Source organism: Gambusia affinis, linkage group LG19, assembly GCF_019740435.1.
Source record: "Gambusia affinis linkage group LG19, SWU_Gaff_1.0, whole genome shotgun sequence".
Classification (NCBI taxonomy): domain Eukaryota; kingdom Metazoa; phylum Chordata; class Actinopteri; order Cyprinodontiformes; family Poeciliidae; genus Gambusia; species Gambusia affinis.
In genome coordinates this window covers 13,981,589-14,006,923 of record NC_057886.1, presented here as the reverse complement: position 1 = coordinate 14,006,923, position 25,335 = coordinate 13,981,589, and the positions used below count along the sequence as shown (strand labels likewise).

Below are 25,335 nucleotides of genomic sequence, written 5' to 3'. Positions count from 1 at the left end.
TATTATTGCCCAACTCTTGCTAGAAGTGTCTGGCTGTCACATGCACACTCGAAGTAAAAAGACAAGACTCTTAGAAGAAGAATCAATATTTTACTGTGAACCCCCCCTCACCCCTCCACACCTGCTCCATAAAAATAAAACAAAAATATCCCATACAGCAAATTTCAGTTTTATAAAAACATCCTTCAGATTTTGTTGAGACAAAAAAAATATGTTCAGAGTGTTTACAGTGGAGCAAAGAAGAGAAAAAACAATGTTCAGAGTGTACAGTGTGAGCATGAATTTGCATTATTTACTGAAAAAAAAAACCTCACAGCTTCATAAATCAATTCTATTTTTACATTCATTACAAGAAAGGTTACAGTACTGTCAAAAGCCACATTTCATCTTCCAGAAAACAAGCTGACAATGCTCAAATGGTCTTACACAATTCCCAAACTCACAAGACAAACATTTTTTGCACACTAAGTCTTACAGTCTTTTATCTGCAATGAAGACAACCCTATAAGGGCTTTACTGATGGATTTCCAGGAAGCAGCAAGTGTGGCAAGTCCAACAGTGCCTGGATTGTAAACAATCTTCAACACAGTGCAGTGGCCCCAAGACTAAGAGTCTCCATCATTAAGCCTTCTATATAAACTCTAAACCTTCGTATTTCACATCACCAATCTTAGTCTCGTGTAAGAGAATGCGTCCGTCAAGAGTGAAGGCCGTGATGTAGGTCGCAATCTTTCCCGCGTCTTCTTCTGACTTGAGCGCCAGGATGATTTGGTCATCTGTGTTGGGGATGAACTTGAACGAAGAGAAACCGTGCGTGGGGATATGTGGCCCCACACGGCTCACTTTGATGTCTTTGAAATCGGGCGAGCAGCTCAGGACGAGGTTGGTCCCGCGGCGCTCGTCCGCCGTCTCCTCGTAGCGCTCTTTGCTGGCGCGACGTGGGAGGAAAAACCATCGCTGTAAGGTGTCGCTCCAGGCGGCCGACTCGTGAATAAAATATCCTGTGGAGACGAACGAAGTGTGAATGACGTAAAGAAGAGAGCCAGAAGTCGATTGGATGAAAAAAAAAAAAGAACAGTTTCCTCACCTGGCGGCTCAATTCCCGCAGCTACTTTCATGGATTTGTACCTGGGAACCCAGTTTTCGTGCTGCACATCACCCCGGAAGCCCACCACTTTCACCCACTCTGGGTTGTTGTTGACAAACTCGCCTTCAGTGGTTGTCCACTCTTTCCCCAGGCCACCAATGTACAGGTGCTCATCCTTTACTGCCAGCCACTCAGCTTTAAACCCTGTCAAGCGAAAGCACAACTACATTTAACTTGACATCTAATTGAACTGTTCTTGTGGGCAGCTGCACATTAATACCGTAGTCAAGTTGCACTGTATCAATTTTAGTGTAAATCAGCAGCTTTCGTTCATGACAATGCGAAACTTTCATTGGTTTCATTGTAAAACCAGGTGTAGTTTATTGCAAGCTTGAAAGTTGAAAGTTCCTGTTTTTTCCTGGATACAGTTTTTTTTCATCTTGGGGTGACAGCTTAGACTCAGACAAAATTGGGTATTGCAACATGAGCTTAAACTGACATCAAAACTTGTTAGGTGATGGACAAATGTAACTTTTACTAAATCAAACGTTCCCCCAATCTGTTCAGAATTTGTGGAATCTGGTCATAAAGGCCACGACTGTGTCAGGAACCCATCAAATGTACGTTAAAGGCAAAAATTATTCAAATATTCTTGCTGATGGTTACACAAACCACATGGCTGAAGTGCAACTTTTTAAGCAACATTTAACCAAATATTTTGAGGGTGAATCTGTATGTTTGAATGTGAGCCAGAATGAATAATTTTGACTCTTTGTATATTAGAAAAATGGAACAATAAATTCAGACATGTATATCTCTGTAATCGTGACTCAGTGTGTAGAGTAGCCGCCTTGCAATCAGCAGGTTGCAGGTTTAATTCTAGGCCTCAGGTTGCCTACTGTGTACAAATGTGAATGTGGTTCTATGTAAAGCACAGTCTCTTTCTTCCAAAGAGACTTTATGCTAAATTTTAAAGTGATCTTGTTTGATAACTCTCTGGATGTCTTCCAAACAAAAACCATGAAAGAACTTTAGAAATTCTGGGAAACTATTAATTTAGACCACGTTAACTGGTCAGGATGCAACATTTGTTCTTGGAGGTGCTAACTAAAAAAAACTGAGATTATGTTTAAAACCTTGTCTAAGTACTGCATGATAAACAGTCCATTCTTGTACCTTTGGCAACATTCCCATCTCCATCAGGCAGGATAACCCAGGGCACAGCCTTGTCTCCGTCTATATGGTAGATGATACCCGTTCTATCGTCGACGGAGTAGAGTTTTCCATTGAACGCCACCAAATCAGAAAGCTCCATGCCCCTGCCCTTCTCTGACAGGTGACTCTCCAGCACCACTTTGTCAGTGTCCCATTCAACCGCCACCTGGTCTCCACTCTGCGACACCAGCAGGTACCCCCTCCGCATGTAGCTGAACCACGTCAGCTTCTTCTGACTGGCAGAGTTCGTGTCCAGGTCCGCGATAACCCCGATGCGGTAGCGCATTCCCTGCGATGTGCGCTCAGGTGCAGTTAGAGGGTAGGTGTAGTTGTACTGCGAATCACTGTCCCTGACTGCGCTGCCGTGGCAGGGTCTCCAGCCCTGCGAGCTGTATGAGCGGCCTGAACCAAAGTGCATGAGGAGAAGAAGAAGTAAGGCCAGGGATGCGGCCACGGCCACGATGGGCCTCCACTTGAGCCGGAACCGAGGGTCGGTGGGACTAGCCATGGAAGCCAGCATGGGAAGGCCTCCTACAGAGATACGCAAAGGGTTCATAGACTCATTCTGCTCCAGTTGAGTGTAGCCTGGAGGAGCAGACATGGAGGCCGGAGGCCGAGAGCAACCTATGCAAAAAGACAAATTACAATTCAGAAATTGGCATTAAAAAGACGTGATCAAAAGGTCTGCATGTACAGGTCAACAAAATAAAACTGAGATTTATCACACTGAGATATAATTAGCTAATGCAACGCTGCATTATAATATGCAAAGCAGTCTGACATTTACATATTAGAAATCCTTTTCTATACATTAGCTGATGCCATATGCTTCAAAGCCAAGAGAAATGAACTCTTTTTCATATAGTACTCAGCATATAATAAATGCCAGTTTTACATTTTGAAATTAGTTATTTAAATTACTTTATTTTTCAAGGATATTCTAATTTATTAAGACGCACATGTAAGGTGGCTCTACAAGTAGTGAATGGCTAGGTTGTTCAGGTTCCACAAGTTGTTTTTTTTTATTGCTTTGTTTGCTTACCGTCCCTAAACATATACCAATTCAACTACCAACGGCAGGAAGAAACCAGGCCCAACTCCTAATTTGCAAGCAACAAGGGAAAGGACAAGATGTTACTATAAATCCTAAAAACATATCTAGAACTAATAACAGAGAATAATAGAGAAACAAAACGTGCTTCACATAAAGTGGATCGCTACATTCTAAAGTGCTATACTTACTGCTCCACAGTAAGGAAAGTAAACTGATTTTGTTGTCATTAAGTTACTAACAAATACGTTTCACTCAGACATCCTTTCAAAACACAAATATCAGTAACTTACTCACTGCCTTCTTTCTGAGTCTTTAGTTCAGACTGTATTCAGTTCACTTTTTCTCTATTTACGCTCTCACAAGTGTGGTTATTAAAGCATAACCAGAAGAAGGAAGAAGACCAGCTGTGGGCGGAGTAAACATCAGAGCAGCCACCAATGTGCTTTGTTTGCGTGGACGTTAGAAGGAGGTCATGTGAATCAGAGGCTCTAACAGGTAAATCATGAAATGCAGCTCTAGGTGTGTGGATTACAAGGTCCAAAAGCAGACGCTGATCTTTTTTCACTTAGATTTTACTGATTCTTTCAATTATACATATTCAATTTCAAGTAAGATTTTAGAATGTTATTTATAAGATTAAGAGATACTGAGGTTTTAAAAAAAACTGGTTCTCCAAGGAATCTCTTCAGCTGTTTTATATATTTGTAATGCAACACAAAGACATTTTAGAATGCCGAAATAGATATAGAAAGATTCTAAATCATCAAATAATTGATTTTCTATATACAAATGGAGAATCAAATTATCGCCAACTTATTGCTCTGCAGCTCCACGGTAGTAATCTGCATATGAAATCTGTTGCAAGGTATCATGTTTGTTGCTCAAACCTGAAAAATCCAAATTTCCAAAGATTAAAGAATAAAAAAATAAGAAAGAGCATCTAATAATCAGCTAAAACTGCAGCCAGCTACTTTGAGCAAAGCACAGGACAGGTGGAATAACAGGAAGTTAAGTGCATTTGATCTTTAGAATCATGGATACCTCACACATCCAAAATGGCGAAATAACAACTAATCTCTGTCTTATTTAAAATTTGACTCACTTTTCTCCACCAGCAGTAGTTCTTTCAAGTTGTCTTATTTCTTGCTCTATTTGTATGTGTGGATCCGGTGAGTTGAGTCGCTGTTTTCTTATAGCAACTTTTTGTGATTAAGATTAACACCAGTTCTCTTGTCTTTTCCACTTTGAAAAATGGCTAAGAGAAATAGGCCTTTTCACATTGTATTTGTACCTCAGGGAAAAAAATAAATCATAGATCTGTACTTACATTTACATACATAGCCTCCAAGATTTAAAAGTCATTCAATAAGTTCTCTATTTTTTCCTCACTTGCATAAAGATTTAATGACCTGAATAAAGGTGGAAACCTTAATTTGATTCCATTTTTTTCTATTTCTAAGGCATGACACACCACAGAAAGCTGCGGAAACAGCCCATAATCAATTATCAATAATCTACTGTAACCTTTCATCTCAGTCAACAATGACAAAGAAACCCAAAAATGCATGTGTGTTTCACGTTTTAGAGAGCCTGTAAAACGAGAGTTAGTAGTACTAACTCAGCCTGAGGGCATGCAGCATTTTTACCAACCCGAGACCCCGATCTGAAAGACCCTTTCATAAAAGGGACCTCAGCCAAAAAGCAGCCCGTTATATTTTCAACATCAGGGGCCTCCTCGACAAATCTGCCCACCTCCGCTGAAAGCTGGAAAAACACGGCTTACCTTTTCGCCTCCGTCCCCCAGAGTTCTTAACCTGAGTCATTAAATCTGCTAAAGAAGGCCCTCGCAGTCAAATCTGAGCTCCAAACTCACTCCCTGCTCACTGACAATCTGCTATGCAACTGTGACCTGCCGCCTTTTCAGCACAGTGCTTGTGAACTCTGCCTACACTTGGAAGATTATGACCCCGTCCAAAGGGGCAACTCCAACACTGGAACAACCTGGCTCATTCAGCTATCGTTCATCAGAGTAATCCATAAATTGCAGGAGTTAGGGAGGCACAGGCTGAACAAGAGCACAACCAGGTGAGAGGTGAAAGGCGGTCCCTCGCTAAGGAGAAAACAAACGCAAATCTTTGAATGGATTTTACATAACATGGCAGTTGCTGTGATGCAACCATTACTCTGACCGAGGCCACAGATCACTGTGGTTGGAGCGAAACAGCTGATGTTTCTGGCCTATAGTACCCTCTGTTAATTACTGACACACTCCTTCTAGGCTTTGGGTCAAAAAATATATTCTTGCTCATAATCAAAGGACACACAATCAGTGAGGCTGATACGAAAAAGGAGAGCTGAGAAACAATAAATGCTTTTAGAAATTATTAGCTAAATACCTCCAAGTCCAGCAGTTGTTATCAAGCAATATTACGACACAGTAAAACCCAAATTTCCAACGTCGTTGCATCCATACATGGATATGGGTATGTGTGCGACTCTGGGGATGAGCCCAGCATGCACATGCCAGTCTGTTTACTTTTATATGCTATAGAGACATTAATAAAATGTTTTGGTTTCATTGTTGGTAAAAAACCCAAAACTGATCAATCAGAACCAAATTAGGAGAAAAAAACATGAACATGACGATGCAACAAAACTTGCGCTGGTTTGATATGTTCTGCAGAGGCTTGATCTTCCCAGTCAGAGCAGACTCGCAGTGACACGTGCACCTCTAAAAAATATAGAAAAAATTACTAAAATATAACAAAACATCTGCATGTATTTATGAAAACCTGTAATTAAATTGCTGAATTCATATTTGAAATTGTCATGCGCACAAATTGAGACTTAGAAGTTTGCACTCCCACCTTTAGGAGCACAAGACACGACAGCGGTTTGACCATCAGCTTGAAATACCACAATCCGATGCATGACCCATGAAGGTCACACAGATACAAATGTCCTTTCATCATGAAGCTACTCTGCCATCAAAGCTTCTTAAACTGGTTACCTAAGCGGAATCTATTTGATACCATTTTTACATTCAGTCCACAGATCACTTCCTGCAATTAACTTTAGGAATCACAAGCATAAAAGACACAACTTTGAAATCCAGTAGGTGATTTTACAACCAAGAACACATTAATTCAGATATTGCCCTCTACTAAAATAAAAATAAAAAATATTCCTGCTGATTGGGAACACCTATGACTTAGATTATATTTCTTTTTTAAGAGCACATTTATGTCGGTACATACATATCAAGTACCGACATTTTTATTTGTTGTTGCAATTGTTTGGAGACAGAAAAATGTAAAGGTTAATTAGATTTATTTATTTTACCTAAGATGACACATAAAAGCAGGTGTGGGTGTGTTGTAACTATCAGCCAAAATGAAGTTGCTGAAAAGTAATTAATGAAAGTAATAATTATTGCTCAGCAGTACACCATATGTCAGATGGCTTAAAGGAGGATCCTGTAATGTTCCCTTGCTCACAAGATAACCTAATGTCTTATTATTATTATTATTATTATTATTATTATTATTATTATTATTATTAATTATTAATTATTATTATTTATTTTTAGCCTCACTCTCCAAAACATGCAAACAAGAACAAAAAAACTGAAACTTAAATGAGCATGACCATCTCTCTTACTACAGCAACACTTTCTGCTAACCAGCCAACTGACAAAGTATATTTCACCTGACTAATTAACTAGGAAATATCAGTATATCATAAATAACAGTAATAAAATGTTACAGATAGCATTATTAGAACTGTAACACATTATTTTGGCATAAAACAACAAACAGTTGTTGCCTTTCTGTTTAAAACTGAGGAAATTAGATCATATGGAACATTTCTGCTGTTCAAATAGAGGACATAGTCTATAAAGTAATAAACAATGCTATTGGTTTGTGGTGGTTTGTAAATATTCTTTCTTTATTTGCTTTTATTTACAACTACTGCAGCACCACTAAAGCTGATTATTTCAAGAAGTCAGATGGACTTCCTAAAAGTAGGATCGGACACATGAAGTGATGTAAGAAACTTCTTATACCTGGTGTTGTCCAATAGGAGCGCTTTGCTCCAGGAGGTTTCGGGTTTTGTATCCGGGAGACATTTCCGTTTTATTTATAGGCAGGCCTATAGATATTAATGCAAAATAACCCAACACCTGAACTCCAACAGCTTCACTGAAGGTCCCAGGAAGAAAGGAAGTCTGTTAATGTTGTATTTCTTTACAGTTTGTATATAAAGGGACGGATCAGAGCGAGAGCCACATTCGCACACACGTATGACTGAAGCTGGGTTATCATGTTTGTCCTGCCAGTGTCACCAATTAGATACATAGATGCTGTGACGAATCAGACGACACTCGAGATGTTTCAAATCGTACACCCTCCTTCAAACTCACCTCAGATATTAGATTTTCACCTTGTGACAGCAATCGGCGGCATCGAGCACTTCAGGTGTCATCATCGCGTCGCTTCCTCCTGTCTTACGCAGACAAAACTGTCGTTACTTCCTATCATTGCCGATGACGACAGCAACGTGTCAAGTGATGTATCGGTCTCAAACGAGCCGACAAGATATGCCTATTCTATCATATCGCGCTGGGTACTACATTTTTGTAAATTTTCCTCGAACACAAATGTTATTTCAACCATTAATATTGAAATTGTATATCTGAACAGTATTTCTCCTAACAATAAATCAGAAGTTGGCGGAAGCAAAGTGTCATTTAGGCGCAGACGGAGCTGAGCCAAATTGTTCAGATCTCACACAAGGGCCGAAAATCCCATTTCATGACGCAGCACAAGAGGTAGCGTTGCGTTCAGGTTCTCTGGAAAACATTAATCTGGGAAGTAAGTCTTCGTAGTACAAGGTGTGATCTATGCTTTGCTTAGTCTCAGAAGAGGGTAGACTACCCCAAAATTGTCCTCAAGTTAAAGTAGCACTACATCAACATATTTTTACAAGTAAAAGTAAAATTTACCCGACTAAAGCGCTACGCAAGTACGTCTAAAATATTGCTCTTCATTCAGTAAAATTACTGAGAATGTGAAAAAGAGCAAGACATTTGACTGGACAACACCAGGTATAAGAAGTTTCTTACATCACTTCATGTGTCCGATCCTACTTTTAGGAAGTCCATCTGACTTCTTGAAATAATCAGCTTTAGTGGTGCTGCAGTAGTTGTAAATAAAATTAGCCATACTTCATAGTAATATCACTCAAGTAAAAATAGGACGTAGTAAAACTACTTTTAAATGTAATTTTTTCCTAAAAATATCTTTCTGGTAAATATAACATGTCACTACTCATCAGTGCTCAGTTTAAACAACAGTTGTTGTTTAATGCTGTCATCTACTTCAGTAAAGACCTTGTTACTGACAGGAATCTAACTGCAGGACATGTGCCAAGATAAAAAACAAAAAAAAAAACAAAAAAAAAAAACCCTGCAGCCTGCACCAATGCTTCACCCTAGCATCTGAATGTTGAAGCTAAAACCCCATCTCAACCTGAGCTTCCTGTTCTCCACCAACATCAATGGCACCTATTGCGGTATGCCATGTTGCTACTGCAGCCTATCTGCTTTGAGGTTTAGCAAGCTGTTTTCAGAGATGGCATTCCTCATATTTCAGCTACTACTTCCTCTATATCATTTTTGGACTAGTTCACCCATCTTCAGCTGACCACAATCTAATGTTGTGGTCAAATTTGAAAATTTGACCACAACAGGAGTCTTAATTCCATCTAGATATCTAAATGCATTCAGTGGCTGCCATACTATTGGAACACGTTCACAAGAAATTAAGCAGGCATGTCTAATAAAGTGGCCAATGAGTGCATATCCTATCATTTATTCTTAACACAATTTATTAATTACAATTTATTAATAATGCTGGGCCTCTTTTAATTCAAAAGAGGTTCCTGTAGCCATAAACCATAGTAGTCAAACACAGCTATGAAAACAGACAGTCTTATTACAGTCTAGGAGTTTCCCCAAATTCACAAAGACAATCCCATCTCAAATATTTGCACAAAGTGACTGCACAGGATATCAATTATGGGCTGACCAAGAGAACCCGGAAAAGTTTTTATTTGGCAAACCCCATCTGATACAGAACACTGGATAAGGCACTTGAACAAATAATTTTAATAAGGACAGTAAACATGTTCAAAAAGTAATCAAGAGGAGAAAAAGAAACTGGATTGTCATGTATCTGTTTTTAAAACAGGATTAGGTAGGATAATAAATATAACTTCAAATTTTCCCAAAAATCAAAAACTTTCCACAAATCTAATTTCAAATATATGTTAAAAATTGCTAATCTAAACTAAACACGTGCTCACCAACCAGTTTTGGCAAAATGGAAAACAACCCAAAACATAAAGAAAGATATCAATCAATGTTAAAACAAACTTACAAAAAATGACTATAAAAGCTAAAGGAAGATCACTTAAATTACCAATCAAAGACAATAAATCTTTGAGGATTAAAACTTTTCAGTGGTTGATCATAAAAAAGAAAATACAGTAGCTCGAGAAGGGATATTAATAAAAAAAATGGTGACTACATTATGTGCATTTGCTGTTTCATTAAACAACAAAAGTTCAACAAAATTGAACTAACAACTTATGGTTGTGGAACAACTGCACATTAACATCAGAATACCAAACTAAAGTACTGAACAAAAACACATTTCAAGAAAAGCTTCACTTTCCTATTTAAAAATAAAATGCATTTCTTGAGAAACATATAATTCAAATCACTTTGTTATCATTTGACACAAAAACATCTCAGTTGCACACAAAATTGAAACCCAGGGAGCTGTGAAACTGTGGCAGGTGTCTTGGTTTAAAGACAAACATTGGCATCTTACTTTGTCCTAAAGGGTATAAAAAAAAAAAAAAATCACCTTTGAACATGAAAAAAAAGAAATCTCTCCAGATTTTATTTTATTTTTTTTGTCAAACAGTACAACAAAACATCCACCGTGCAGTGTGCAACTATAATGCAGCAAACTAAAACTCAGTGCCCAAACATATGCAAGAAAATGGAAGTACTGAAGACAATCCCAATTTGGAACAAAACCATTGACACATTTTTTTATTTTTTTATTTATATATATATTTTTTTAAGAAGAATCCCCTCCCATTGGGATTCATGTGTGTGAATCTTAGTCCTTCAGTATGTTGGAGGTTGATACTCCCCTTGTTGCCCTTGGCTGTTGGTGAAAGGCGCTTGCTGGTAGCTCGACGGGGCAGGCGGGTACGGAGAGGAGTGGTCCTGGGCGGGGTCTGTGTAATCCTGATTAAACTCACTCACTCCTTGGCGATATCTTCCTAGTGCAAAATAGGACAAAAGAGCCTGTAGAGAGAGAGATGTCTGTATTTACTAAGTGTAAGAGGTTTCCATCCCTACAAAATTCCAACAAGATCAAATTCTGTGAAGTCCTTTTAGGGGACCGAGAGGCTCACCCAGGTAACCATCGAGAAAAAGGAGAATGCGATCACGGCCCTGGCGGCGTCAGCCTTGACAGACTCGATGTTGGTTTTGGTCCACTGGTTGGTCAGGACACAGAAGCAGATGAACCAGAGGAATGTCCAAGCCCCTGTTTAAAAGATAAAAAAAAAAAAAAAAAAAATCAGGTTATTGGTAGGATAAAATATGCACGATTAAAGTGTAGGTAGGGCACAAAATCCTGAAAAATCCACATTTCTATTTTATCCATATGTTTTACACAAATACAATGAGCACACTCCACGTTAGGACCACATATATGTCAGAAATGTACCGTTATTTTGATAATTGTACAGAATATCACTTTTGCTAATAACTGCTTGGTTGACTAATAATCGTACTATGAATTCTTTGAATTTAGAAGATGTTTTAGGAGGGCAGATGTGCTACATGTGATGCAAACTAAGAACATTTGCTCTTACTTTACATCTGTCAACAAAGATGTTTCTCAACCAAATTGCAAAATTTTCAATACAACCGATTATTGGGATAGACATAAGAATTAAATTTTATCCATCTTGGGGCTGTGTCTGCAACTAAACTAATGCAGTAAGACAACGTTATATAATTCAGTCTATTTAACGCCTTAAGTAGTACTTTCTAACACATAATATTTTCTAATATCATGCAACAGTTCTTGACGTTCTCTTCCAAATCAAAAACATGATTTTTTTATTTATTTTTTAACTACTAAACTTGTTATTAGGGTTCTGAGCCCATGGGAGCGAGTGGATGGCCAATGCCAGGGATGTTCGAAAGTTTCTGTTTAAGGAATTTTTTAATTGCATATGTGACCATAATCGGGCCCGAGTATGGCTTGGGAAATTCAATTAAATTCAAAATTACTTTTTTTTTTTTAAATCCCAGAGGGAAATAAAACAAATACAGATGGCTGTGGGCAGGAAGGAACTATAGCAGTCTGTAATTGGACAAGTCTATAAATTGTTGGGATGTTTGCAAAAACAAAATGACCATTTATCATACATGTATCTCCATTTTTGTTAAATCTGATACAAATACATAAAAAGGAAAAAAACAAAACAATCACCTGAAAAGGCTAGATCTCCAACAACGATGTATTTTCTTTCTTTGGCATTACTGATGTTTGGGAAATAGGCGTCCAGTATCAAGAAGATGACACAAGCCAAGAAGGCCAGGATTCCAATTCCCACCGCATAGCTGCATGCACTGTCATTATTGTTGAACATGCATTTGGTTTCTCCCGCTGTATATGGGTTAATGTAGCCTTCAGCTGTAATGCTTGCAAAAACCACTATGGAAAATACCTGCAAAAGAAGAAAGAAGCAGGGTCAAGGCATCCTCTTGTGCAGCCCCATAAAAAGTCCCCAAAGAACCCAATAGAGAAAATGTGTGTTGCCTGACCCAGAGAAGTACAGTCAGCAGACCATGCTTGTTAAGTTTCAATTCCTGCCTGGTTTTAACAAAGATATTATTCTTTTTTAAAAAAGAGGAACGAGTCTGTAAGTCACCCCAGCACCTAACTCATAAAAAAATGTCATACCTCACTGTCTCTACTATTTCTTCACATCTGCATTTGTGTACATAGTATGGCTATTTTTCTTTTCATAATTTAAGAGCACCGACCATATTTTTTCAAAGCCTTTCACTTCAATCATTTATATAGTGATGCTTTTTGTAATTGAACATCTCTGACCTACATTTGTGAAATGACTAAAGGCCGTTGTTTTATAACCCTATATAAAATATAAAAACAAAACAGGAAGAGTTTGGGGGATATTTTGTTTTGTATTTTAAAACAGAATAACCAGTTATGTGATGAATAACCTGTAGGGTGGCTCAGTGGTTAGATCTGTTGCTTTCCAGGTTGAAATTCCAGTCTGGACTGTTTTTGTATGGAGTTTTCAAGTAAAAATATGGTTACCCTCAGTCTTCGCACATGACTGCAGGGCTAATTATTCACTCCAAGTGGACTTTAGGTATAAGTGAACAATTGTGAATGTTGCACAGATTTTTAATTGGGGCTGTAGCAACACACTAATCTCACAATAAAAAATTACACACAATGTTCTGTTCACAATACAATATATATCACGATACTCAGCAAACAATTTGATCCGGTATGATTCGATAAATTTTTAAGGTTTTCTGAAAGATTTTAGAGGGACAGGGTGATTTTGGTGGCATTTTGTTTGTTCCATAGACTTGGACTGAATTAATTGAACTGATGGTTCAATACTGGTATAATAAATGCTGTTTTTGTTATACATTTGCTTTGCTTTGTTTAATTGTTAATTGTGTGGCTTTGTGTATTTGGTTATGCAGAAAAGGAACCTTTTTTTTGTCTTATTCACTTATGTTAGATAATGTAATTTATCTATTTAATTTTTTTTAAATGATTGTAAATGGTTGCTTTATTACATGTCATTTTTAAAGTACATGTGAATCTTGGCTAAAAAATTTTATGTGTGATAGCCGTCATTTAATTCATGATAGGTCTCACCTAAAACTCAAAGTAGGATTTAATGTATCAATAATTGCGGATGAAAAATCAATACTTTGAGGAATAAAATGTTGATAAATATTGTAGAATCGATAAAATTACATTTTTAATCAAAAACTGCATTTTGAGCCCATACATTATTTATCTGATAATGCAACTTTCTCTGTGTAAATAGTAACACATTTGAAGCTTTGAAATATATTGAGATTTTTTAAACTGTTAAATGTGATCAGTCAGTAATCAGTTTAAAGTCGATTGACCTTTTTATGTGCTCTGAAATGCTCCTCCTATGTAAAATTCAACTACACTGGTATAGAAAGCAAAGGGGAAGGAAGGCAGGAAGGCAGGCAGCAACAGATGACGCTGGGAAATTTTCACAGTTCCAGTGAACTACCAACACAAAACACAGCAATACGTACAGAAGCAGAGCTACATGTTTTGTTTCACTACTCCTTTCTTACCCAGTTAAGTACTATTAGTGCAGTTTCCAAGCATTAAGTGGACCACAAGTACAGGTTTTCCCCCTGTACAGTATTTGTCTCTTTTACTGCAGTGACATAGCAGTGCACATGCTAGCCACAAGCTACAATCAACTAACGACAGCTTAAACATATTATGGACACTTTTTGAAAGTTTATAATCGGCTCGTACTTAAGAGACGCTTAATGTGCAATTCAAAGCGCACATACAGTCAACAAGCAGTTTAATCTATATTTCTCTGTGAAGCCTGGAAGCTGACATATGTTAATAAGCTTTAAGGTTGACAGTTGCTAACGTTAACGTCTAAGTCACTCACCCAGCTCAGGAAGCGCAGAATAGTCTGTGGTTTTTTCACAAAGCTCTCAAAATCAAAGGCTCCGCCGGCCAGAGAGGCACCATAAGCATTGCTCTGCATTATTTCACGCTCTGAAAAAAAGCTGTCAGGCAAATTTAAGACGAGTTGTGAACTCTTTCTGTCAAAGTTCGGGAGGAGTTTCGATCTATAGCAACTTACTTCCTGAGAACTTTTTTAAAGACCGCCCCCTTTATGATGCGTTTATGATTAGCTCGGAAAGATTGAATCATTTAGCAAGAGTATTTGTTGCATTTTCAGATTTAAAAAAACAAAACAAACAAACACAAAAACAACAACAAAAGCGTTCACGGATAAAAATCTTTGTAATTAATCTATACTTATTTTTCAGACGAGTTCATTATAGGAATGTCTAAATATTAATAAATGTTTCCAGGAACCAATAAACAGTGCAATAGCACTTTTGCATTTAACAGTGCAATAACACTTTAGCACAAAGGTCGACCTTTGGCTCGACCTTTGTGCTTCGAGCCTAAGGTCGAAGCACTTTAGCATAGACCTTTGGCTTCCTTAACTTCTCCAACCACCTGTGGTGCGTTACCCTTTTCTTTTTTTACACTGCTTACTATTTGAAGAACACAGGAGGGTGCCACAACTACACTGCCCATAAAATCTAATCTAATATTATGATTGAATATCATATGATATTACACTATTAGCTTGTAGCAAGATGTCTAAATAGGCTTAGGCATCAAGTTCAGGATGCGAAGTCCAGCCTGAGGCCTTTCTCCATGGGTGGTACAAAACAGATTGTGTGGACTTTCTAAATTATGTGTGTCCGTTGTGTGTGCCTGGGTGCGTGCATGTATGTGTGTGATTGCGTGTATCTGTGCTGCCAGATTTATTGGCAATCTGTCCAGGGTGCATTCTACTCCTCACCTGACCTAATAACTGCTGAAGATCATGTGCTCATAACCTTGCATGGACACGTGGTATGTGTATAACATTTTGGTCTTTGTCCTTTTGGCGTGATTAAGGTAAGTTGCAGTTCTAGATTCTGACCACTGGATGGCAGTGTGCACTCATGTATGAAGGCAATGCAGCAGATTCGAAGGAATTTCAGAATGCAAGGGTAAACAAACCAACAAAGATATAAAATATTTGATTGAAATTTTTTTAAACATATTGTCATAATTTTTGCATACAGTTATCAGTATTATTAGTTATAACATTAGCACTACCATGACATGTGGAGGACCCAATCAGTTTATACATAAATTACTGAGTAAAGTTCAAACTTTAAACAAACCTGTTTAATGCCAGAATCATAAAAATAATCAAAACCATAAAGTCAAATGTGCCACTACAAAAACAAAATGTCAATCTCTTTATATCTGACATACAGAAACCTACAGAGATATAAGAGAACCCAAGCGAATTAAAATATGACCAATTTTATATTATTAACTTGTTTTTCTGTAGTTTCCTTTACACAGAACGTGTCAAAGATGCAAGCATACACTAATTGCCGATGAGCCGCAGCTGTAAGAGAGAAAGAGGAAGTGTGGCTTTGTCTCTTGTTTAATATTTCTGCCCTTGGCCCAGTTTAGTTAGTCACTTTTTTTTTAATTGACATGTTACTTATTGGTGTGAGACATTGATGCCCATGCAGATATGTGAAAAAGCCCAAGAGAAGCATTGATTCTGTGCATATCCAAGGAAGAAACAAAACCTTTTACTCTTTCTTGTTGCTTAAGCAGCTTTGCATCATAAGAAGGAACTGGTAAGCTTCGGTGATCTATTTTCAGTGTTTCTGATAATCCACTACGCACAGCAGCAATATGCGGTTGATGTAGACTAAGTCAGTGTACGTTTCACAGCAAACAGTGATCAGCATCAACCATGGCAAACGGTGGGAGCTTCAGTGTCAACATTTGTGGAGAGGATTATGACTACGAGTAAGTTTTTTTTTTTTCTTTCTTTCCATGTGATGTGTTTTTTTTTAAGATATTCAATGTTAAACAGTTTTATAGGTCTTAACTAAAGTTTAAGTAGACATTAAGCAAGAGGTAATGTTTCTTTAAAATCTTACAGTATTTAAAGCCTTTACTCCTTTTCAGAGTTGAAGCATAAAAGGATCAAGTTAATTTAAAGGCGTAATTTAGTTTAGTGAAATCAAAATTCTCTATTATTGAAAGTTATCCAGGAAGACTGTGGGATATTTACTCAGTGCTATTTCCACTCACTTGCAGAAACCTTGGAGAACGTGGACCCAGTCAGGACCCTTTCCAACTCTTTAAAGAACCAGCATGTAATGTTCATGGGAATCCTGAAGAAATACAGATGGAAATGTTCACAGAAAACAAAGACACGTCTGGTAATTACTCCAACCAAAGTTTTCAACTCGGAATATTCTTTAAATTGCCAATAAAATAAACTATGCTTTTCAGACAGCGAGTCAACAAGCAGCAGCAAGGAATCATCTAATGGATGCCGAATGAGATCTTTGCAAAGAAACAACTGGTCAGCCGCTACAAGGAGGGTACTCTCCTCCATGCCCAGTCGTAAAATTGGTTAGATAAAGCCCACTTTTTGACAATTTCTATCCTACACAACTGAGATATTTACGATTTCTTTCCTTACTTTCACAGGGTTACATAGTTCTGCAGACATGGCTGTGAAAGAAACATGTGCACTACAGAGGCACCAGACCTCGTCCCGTGACTCCCTCCACATCTCCAGAGTGACCCAGGATGACATCACATCACCAGAGTTTGAGGAAATCAGTACTGAAGGTAAACAGAAGATATGAATTGACCAAATGGAAAATATAAACACGCAACACTCATTCTCTCAGGCCGAGGTGAAACTGTTTCTGTGTTGATGATATCCACAGACAGAGCAAATGATTTGGCTGGTTCAGGCTTGTGGTGCGCTGAAACCAATAAGGAGCAGCTGATGTCAGAACTCCGAGGCCTCTCTGAGAGTGAAGGCATGCGTAAGCTGCGAGCCATGCCACTCAGCCTGGTGGACAAGATGGAAATCAGGTAAATGGAACAAAGATCCCGTTCACACATGGCACAAATATACTGAGGAATCCAACGAGCCAGTTTCTAAACCGGGTGTAACCATTGTCCTAAACATTGGGATAGCTTCCCACAAATCAGATTTGCAGGTAACTAATGAGGCGAAGTGCGGATGAATGTGTACCACGGATCTCCCAAAAAAATGTTGACTTTTCTGAAATGACTCCCCTTGAACAGCTACATTACCTAGGAATCTCCTGGTGAAAGATGTATAAACAAGAAGGTGATCAGCTAACCTCCAATAATTGAGCTTTTGCATGGAATCATCATCAACAGCTTTAATTGTTTTAGTGGCTAGAATTATTTTTTTTTCTCCCCTCCAGGGGGTCTTTTGTGGGCTCTAGTGTTCCCTATTTGAAAGTAGGCTAACAGAAGAGGGGGGAAGACATGCAATAAATGTCGACGGGTCCGGGAATCAAACCCGCAACGGCCGTGTCGAGGACTCAAGGCCTCCAAACGTGGGTCACGCTATCCCCTACGCCACCACAGAACGCCCAGTGGCTAGAATTCTAAGTTAAAAAGGAAGCTCGTTTTAAAGTAAAGGATGTTTTCATTATTGGATATTATTTAGTAGAAAAAATGAGAGTTGTTTTTTTTTTTTTTTTTTTTTGTATTTGTAGGTTTTGAATTCCTTTTGTGGCTGAGTAAATTTGTTGTGCTCACCAGGGTGTAAAATCACTTCTGTTTTTTATATGCCCTCACTGGCCTTCTCATGAAGCACAAGTGAGCTATTGCTTGTTTACAGAAATCCAATCGCATGACAAAAATGAAAACTCTTTAGGCCTCTAGAATGGAATAAAATTTTGAAAAGTTGCTGTTTATTGAAACCATTATCATATTTGTTGATACCAGGTCTGAGCACGCTAATTTTGGAGTTTGAATAAAAAGTTGCGTGCTTTTTGCCAACATTTGGAGTAACCTATTTCTACTTATTTGTTTTCAAGGAAGCATTCTTTTAGCCCTTTAGCTAAAAATTCGGCCATCAACAGGAACTCCCCTTGCCATAATCTTCCATGCTTGTACCTTTCAAGGGTAGGTTAAAAAGATTTACTGCTCCTATAAGGTTTGAACTGTTTATTTGTTATTGACCACTTACTTGGGGTTTGTTTGCTTCCAGATGTGGCGCCATTGCAGATATACCCCCCGATTTTCGACCTCTCTCAAGTTGTGGAACTCTTCCATGAAAAAACTTAGTGGACGTTATGGAACCGGCGTTCTCTCCTACTTCACTTTTCTCCGAACACTCCTGTTCATCAACCTGCTTTTCTTCATTATTACTTTCTTGTTTCTGGTCCTTCCTCAAGCCATCTACCCTCCACCTGACTCCCATCACAAGCCTTTCTATTGGATTGAACTTCTCACAGGCATGGTGAGTTGGCTGAACTAAACTTTATTTGTTTCTATTGTTCCTATTTCACAAATTCGATCTGAAACTTGTCTCAATGTTTCATCTTTGGCAGGGTTACCTTTCTCAGAGCTTGATGTTTTATGGTTATTATTCAAACATCACGATTAAAACTACGAGCATAACATCTATGGTACCTTACTGCATACCAACTGCCTATTTTTTTACCATCACAATTTCCTTCTTTATTATCTGCATTATCCTGGTGTACAGGTTGGTATACAATATTCACTTTAACATATTTTTTATTTTTTTTTTCCATCAGTTGTGTGTATGTAACGGTCATTTTCCTCCTTGCAGCATGTCCAAGTCTTTTGGGAAAAGCTTTCAGGTGTTCAAGTCCAACGGGAAGCTGTCAGAAAACGTTTTTTGCTCCTGGGACTTTAAAGTCACCAAAAAGCCTTCCATCAGACTTCAGTCTGAGAAGATCAGCACTTGGCTCAAAGTATGCAACCATTTTATTAGTACATTTGTAACAACAACACATTTATACTGGCAGTCTGAGCTTGTTTTCTTGCTAAAACTATTACATTAATTCAGTGAATCTAATTCTAACACAGGAAATGTCTCACGCATTTTTTTTCACACCTCTGGTTTTGTCTTGCTCTTTTGAAGCAGGATGTTTTGTGTGAGATAAATGTGGTCAACGTCTTGTTAGAGAATGATTTTACCCTAATCTTTATATAATTTGTACACAGCACGAGAATCAAATTTAGAAGAGTTAAGTTTGAGTGCTAATTTTCTGTATAACTTTATCAGTCTTTGCAAAGGAGTTTTATCCTACCCTTGCAAAATTTACTGCATTTTAAACAGGTCGGGGTCTGGACTTTGATTGGACAGAAAGTTTCCTTCTTTCACATGACAGTTGTATCAGTTGTTGCAAAAGGGGAGCAACAACCTAGCCCAGCCTTCATCTAGCCTTTATCCACTACTTTGACTCAGAAGATCCAAGCAAAATACATTTGAGTTTACAGTGGCAATGTGACAAAATGTGAATAAATCCAAAGATGGTGAAAAATTCTTCAAGGCAATGCCCAGCAAAGTTCATAATTTACTCACTTATGAAGATTCAGTCATGAAGCTACAAAGCAAGCTCAAATAATTCCTCCTCCACACGTGTTTGACGGCTATAAAATGTATTTGTGCTAATATGCTTTTTGAGTTTTTCCATACTGCGTACTGTGACCAAACATCTCAACTTTAGTCTCTTTTGTCACTGGTAAGGATATTGTGGCCCTTTTGCAACTTTGAAAACTTCATTTGCAAACAAAACTGTTTTTGTCTCAATCATACCACCTAAAAATATGGAACGTAAAGGATGTTTTTTTAATTGACATTGAGGTAAATGTACCAGAACACCCACGTCTGAAATGAATGCCAACTTTAGTGTTTTCTTCCCATTAGTGATCATTCTGACTTAAAGTTATAATCCTTATCATATCGACATGCAATCATTTCTCTAACAATCTAGCAATCATACCTAAGGCAATTGGGTATCAATAATGTACTTCTTGGCATCATGTCATTACGATGACACAATGGTCTCCAGACCAACTGAATATTGAAGCTTCTGTTTTGATAGAGGTAGTGTACCCTATACTGCTCAATTCATTAAATTATTTTCCCTCTGTAAATACAGTTGGGGTGTAGTATTTTATTTTCTCTTTGCCTGTACTGACACTAATGTAGATATTTTTCCCCGTGTTTATATGTGTGAGAGTAAAACTGCTCAACACCACTGATGATGGTGGTTAACATTTAATAGTTATCGGCGCCACCTCAAGCAGACTTCTCTTTCAACAGGAACAGCTTTCTGAGCTGACCAGCAGAGAAGAGGAAAGGACTCTCACGCAGCGGTTCTGCAACTTCCTCGTGCATGTGGCAGCATGGTTCATTTGCCTGGCCAGCATCTTCTTCAGTGCCTTTGGTGTCTACTTACTTTCAAAGGTTAGAGGAAAAGTCGGAGACTTGACAGATTTCAAGCGTACATGAGAACTCCCTTGAGTCTCCTCATCACTGAGGCATACAGAAAAGACTTCCTGTCACATTGATTTAGTTCTGCTTTTCTCTTCTGCCATGCGTTTTTATCAGAAGTACTTTTTAACACCATCAATTTTACCATCAAATGCAGGGTACAAAGTTCTCATGTGACATTTATTGCATTCAAGACACACTTTTATGAATACGTGTGTAGCTTTCTTTTAAGAAGTATTTGCAATGTTTCAGTGTATCATTAAATGGGAATGTAGAAGGACAATTAAAGGACTGTATTCTTGTTTTGTCCCTATCACAAGTTGCTCTGAACCTTATGCTCCTTACTGTGAATTATTCTCCTTCTTCTACAGCAGCCCATCAGTAAAATGCTTCAGAATCTTGATTTGCTGTTCATGGCTGCAGTGGTGTCTGGCTTCAACCTGCTGCTGCCTGGGATCTTCAATTTCTGTGCTTGGATCGAGAAGCATAACTCGCCCAGCACACGTGTTTATGTCTCCATCTTCAGGTGAGAGGCACTATTTAATCAGTCAAGCTTGTTTGTATTGCAACAAGGCGGCTGAAAATGCTTTACATAATAAAAACGCAAAAATAAAAGTCATAAAATAACATGCAGTCAACATAGAAACGAGTGATGCATATTACATTTTGGCTAGAGCAAATCAATATCAAAATCAATACAAGTTGAATATATTGGTCAATTCTTCATTTGTTATGGTCCAAAAACAGTTCTAAATGGGTGAGTTTTTAGTCCCGATTTAAAGGAACTCAGTGTTTCAGCTGTTTTGCAGTTTTCTGGAAGTTTGTTCTCAATTTGTGGTGCATAGCAGCTGAATACTGTTTCTCCATGTTTCGTTCTGGTTTGGGGGATGCAGACCTAAAAGGTCTTATTTAAAACAGAACTTTAATGTATTTTGGTGCTAAACCATTCAATGATTTATAAACTAATAACAGTACTTCAAAATCTCTTTTCTGAGCTACAGGAAGTCAGAGCACAATTTCCTTGTGATAAAATCTTTACCATCTTCCTAGTCTTAGTGAGAATCCGAGCTGCAACTTGTGACTCCCATTCTCACTCCTGTGAGTTGTAGCTTTAGTTTTTTTTTTTTTTTTTCTTTTTGAAATATTTTTAGAAACAATGAAATTTTTCCTTCCTTTGTACTCTTATGTTCTGCTTTGGACTGTTATTTTACTACGACAGTCTGAAAAAAGTTTGGCACGAGTACCTGAGCAAATGACTTCACATAAATTATAACTGTAATCTTGTACTGGATAATAAATATATTCTTACTGCGAAAGGATGTATAATGTTGTTTTATTTTGGTCACAGATGCACGATCATTGTTAAATGGAAATGTTGTTTCCGTCTTGAATTCACAGAAATCTGCTGCTGAAGGTCAGCATTATTGGTATGCTGTGTTACCACTGGCTTGGAAAAATTGCTGTAGAACAAGACCCTCAAGTTTCAAAGGTTATTAGCTTCCTCATTCTTAAATCTGTCAATGCTAATTCCAAATGTGAAACCATGCAGTTATATCATAAAAAAATATGTGGTACTTTCCCCACATTGACAACGGGTGAAAACAACACTCATGCTGTTTATATTTTATTTTATTTTATTTTTTAACTTCTTAAAAAAACAAAGAGATTTTTCTTCTTTGTGTGTCTGCATAGTGCTGGGAGAATTTTGTGGGGCAGGAACTTTATCGCCTGCTCCTGATGGACTTCATCTTTACGGTGCTTTACACTTTTCTAGGCGAGTTCGTATGGAGGTAAATCTGAGCTTAATGAGTCATGTAAAGACATTGTAACGTTTTTACCTGGAGTAAATTACTTTCAGCTCATAACATGCTGTCTTCCCTCCAGGATTTTCTCCCAAAAAATATTAAGAAAGAACAGAAAGCCAGTGTTTGACATTGCTCGAAATGTTCTGGAACTCGTATATGGACAAACACTGACTTGGTGATTGTAATACATTTGAAATTGATCGGATCATTAACAGAGCTGCCTTAGACTGATTTCCCATTTTCTGCCTTCAGGCTTGGGGTGTTGTTTGCTCCTCTCCTCCCCGCTGTCCAAATTGCAAAACTGTTTGTGCTGTTTTACATGAAGAAGGTTGGCAAAGCACGTGTCATTGAGTCATTTCCATACAGCATGCATAAATATCCAGATGACATTCTTTCTCTTATCTTTGTTTTCATTTCCACAGAACAGCCTGATGCTCAACTGTCAGGCATCCAAAAAACCCTGGAGGGCAACTCGTATGACGACAACATTCATTACTCTCTTGTTCTTCCCCTCTTTTCTTGGTGCTGCTATTTTTCTTGCGTATACGGTTTGGATGTGAGTGCCATGTTACTTCTTGAATATGTTGCTCACAGAAAATGTTGCTGTTTTACAGAGCTGTGGAATAAAACACAGAGGGGACTGTTTTTTTTTTCTGTCAAAAAAACATGAAAACTAATTTGGAATTGAATATTGTATATTATGTGTCTTGACCATAATCTCACAGAATCTCTGTCCTGTACAGAATCAAACCATCATCAGGATGTGGCCCTTTTAGGAACCTAACCAGTATGTTGGAGTCTGTGAACCTGTGGGCTGAGAGGATGAAGGACTATCACCAAATTCTTTCTTGGCTCATTCGAGCTTACAAAGCTTTCACAGATAACCCAATCTTCTTGTTCATGCCCTCTGGTGTATTTCTGTAGGTCCTCATAATCATAAGTAACCCAGATTATGTAATTTGCCTGATTTGGTCTAATGTTTTTAATACTTTTCTCCTGTTTTTAGACTGCTGATATATTTCCGTATTCAGGTAGTAGATGGCCAAAGAAAAATCATCAGACGGTTAGAAAAGCAAATTGACGATGTAAGTGAAACTCTTCTTTGATCTAGAGTAAGTGAAACCTGACCAGTGTAAATGTTGCTTTCTCTAAATTCAGGAAAGTAAAGACAAAAAATTCCTCATAAGCCAACTGCAGTATTGGTATGAGGAAAACAATCCAAATTCTACTAAGAGATACAGGTGAACTGGGTTCACTTCCTTTTTGGAAACCTTTCTGGTAACTGCAGCGCCCATCATTACTATAGAAATAACAGATTGCACTGAGAACTGTCATGCATTTCAAATTAATTTTCTTTTCAGAGGAAGAGGATATCTCCGCATTGTCATGCACACTGTCTGCACTGAGATGTCTAGACACTGAGAAATTTGCTCAGAAATGCCAAAGGGGAAAAAAAACCAAAACCCAGGAAAATTGGCAACATGCTTTGTGAAGTTTTGATATACTTTGTGATATCTGATTAATTTACAACAGGTTTAACTCTTCTGCATCCATTGACTATTATAAATAAAATACTTTGTATACAATGTAATTTTAGATTCACTTTGAAGTTTTTGTTTGTAAAATGCAAAAATAAAATTTTACCTCATGTTTTAATTCTCCTAATGTGTCGTGGGGCTTTACACATTAGTCCACAAGAGTAATTCTCAGATCTGTGACGTTGTCTTTCTAGAAATATTCCAGAGATGGTGTTTGCAGGTTTCTGCAGCAAATCATATATTTGGTATCACTTAATTATTTTTCCATGAAGGTAAATTTTCCTGTCAGCCTGGTGGAAAAACAAAAACCGCAGATCCAGTCACTTGATAAATGTCAACCTCTGAACTACAACACAGCTTTAAATATTACTGATTGTAATTTGGGCAAAGAACAAGAGAGCAGGTCGAATTCTACACATTACAAATCTTTACTTGAAATTGTACAACACTTTTAAAGCATGCACTGTCAAATAATTGAAGGCCTTTTTTCCTGAGATGAGTCATTTGTCTTCAAAAGAACAAAATATTTTTACTGAGAGTTTCTTTTGTTTATCATTGCTGATAAATGCCAAACCAAAATGCGTAGAAGATAACTAAATAGAGCTTAAAGTATCTGATAGAAATCTGGAATGATTGGAAGACTTTTATTTTGAAGGCTTTAGAACAGAGAAGTGGGTGTTGAAAACCTTTTACTAAACAATCTCTGTCTGCAAAACACATGGACTTTTGCAACAGTGGCACATATATCTAATTTATGTAGTACTCAACACATTCATTTACACTACAAACATTTATCTCAAATGAACTTGAAGGGATCATTTGGATTTATGATGTTTTATGAAGTTACAATTAATGTTTCCTCTACTAGAAACAGTCCTATCTGTGTGAGTCATTTTAAAAGCTGACATCCGTTAAATTTTGGAGGAGAAAATCCTTCTGGCTGTTATTTTGCTCCACTCTGAGGAATGCTTTGTTTTTCTACAACCTCGTCGAGATATATCTACTTCAGATAAGGGGTTGTTAGAAAGCCCCTATTACATGACTTCGGTGTCATCTGATGCGCTTTTGGGCACATCCTGGACAGGTAGTCAGTCCTTAATGATGTCCCATCATTTGTGATAATTGTTTTCATCAAACATGCCAAAATTCATAGAATAGATATGCTTTATTCTATGAATATACCTCTATGTTTGCTTAAACTTGTGAATTGTTATGGAATATTTAGTGCAGAAAACTACAAGCTCTCATATTAGCAATAATTGGGTTGTAAAAAATACTATGGTAAATATTATAAAATTAACAACTGTCACTCATGTTTTGACTGTTTTTATATAATCTCAAACCAAATTTCACCGAAAA

At 37.7% G+C, this 25,335-nt stretch overlaps 3 protein-coding genes across 5 annotated transcripts; 1 reads left to right on the top strand and 2 right to left on the bottom strand.

Annotated features, from left to right (window-relative positions):
• Positions 1-76: 76 nt before the first annotated feature.
• Positions 77-7,898, bottom strand: cant1a (calcium activated nucleotidase 1a). Of its 3 annotated transcripts, none has more exons than XM_044100031.1 (4): positions 7,780-7,898; positions 2,264-2,926; positions 1,088-1,291; positions 77-1,001 (listed from the first exon to the last, which is right to left on the bottom strand). In XM_044100031.1, exons 2-4 carry the CDS (start codon positions 2,901-2,903, stop codon positions 631-633), a joined length of 1,215 nt encoding a protein of 404 aa, XP_043955966.1. In that variant the 5' UTR covers positions 2,904-2,926; positions 7,780-7,898; the 3' UTR covers positions 77-630. The 3 variants fall into 3 exon arrangements, with proteins under 3 accessions (XP_043955966.1, XP_043955967.1, XP_043955965.1); XM_044100032.1 differs by having other exon boundaries at positions 7,800-7,882; XM_044100030.1 differs by lacking the exon at positions 7,780-7,898 and adding an exon at positions 5,140-5,291.
• A 1,531-nt stretch (positions 7,899-9,429) lies between these two features.
• Positions 9,430-14,388, bottom strand: syngr2a (synaptogyrin 2a). Its single transcript, XM_044099961.1, has 4 exons — positions 14,172-14,388; positions 11,942-12,179; positions 10,851-10,984; positions 9,430-10,740 (listed from the first exon to the last, which is right to left on the bottom strand). Exons 1-4 carry the CDS (start codon positions 14,268-14,270, stop codon positions 10,558-10,560), a joined length of 654 nt encoding a protein of 217 aa, XP_043955896.1. The 5' UTR covers positions 14,271-14,388; the 3' UTR covers positions 9,430-10,557.
• Positions 14,389-15,703: 1,315 nt separating this feature from the next.
• Positions 15,704-23,900, top strand: LOC122821763 (transmembrane channel-like protein 6). Its single transcript, XM_044099960.1, has 21 exons — positions 15,704-15,951; positions 16,049-16,126; positions 16,421-16,545; positions 16,619-16,741; positions 16,820-16,963; positions 17,065-17,215; positions 18,199-18,286; positions 18,372-18,623; positions 18,715-18,872; positions 18,960-19,104; positions 20,463-20,606; positions 21,005-21,159; positions 22,032-22,122; positions 22,326-22,423; positions 22,518-22,613; positions 22,691-22,766; positions 22,861-22,994; positions 23,182-23,358; positions 23,445-23,523; positions 23,597-23,716; positions 23,800-23,900. The coding sequence occupies exons 2-20, from the start codon at positions 16,071-16,073 to the stop codon at positions 23,681-23,683; spliced, it is 2,379 nt and encodes a 792-aa protein (XP_043955895.1). The 5' UTR covers positions 15,704-15,951; positions 16,049-16,070; the 3' UTR covers positions 23,684-23,716; positions 23,800-23,900.
• The last annotated feature ends 1,435 nt before the right edge of the window (positions 23,901-25,335 follow it).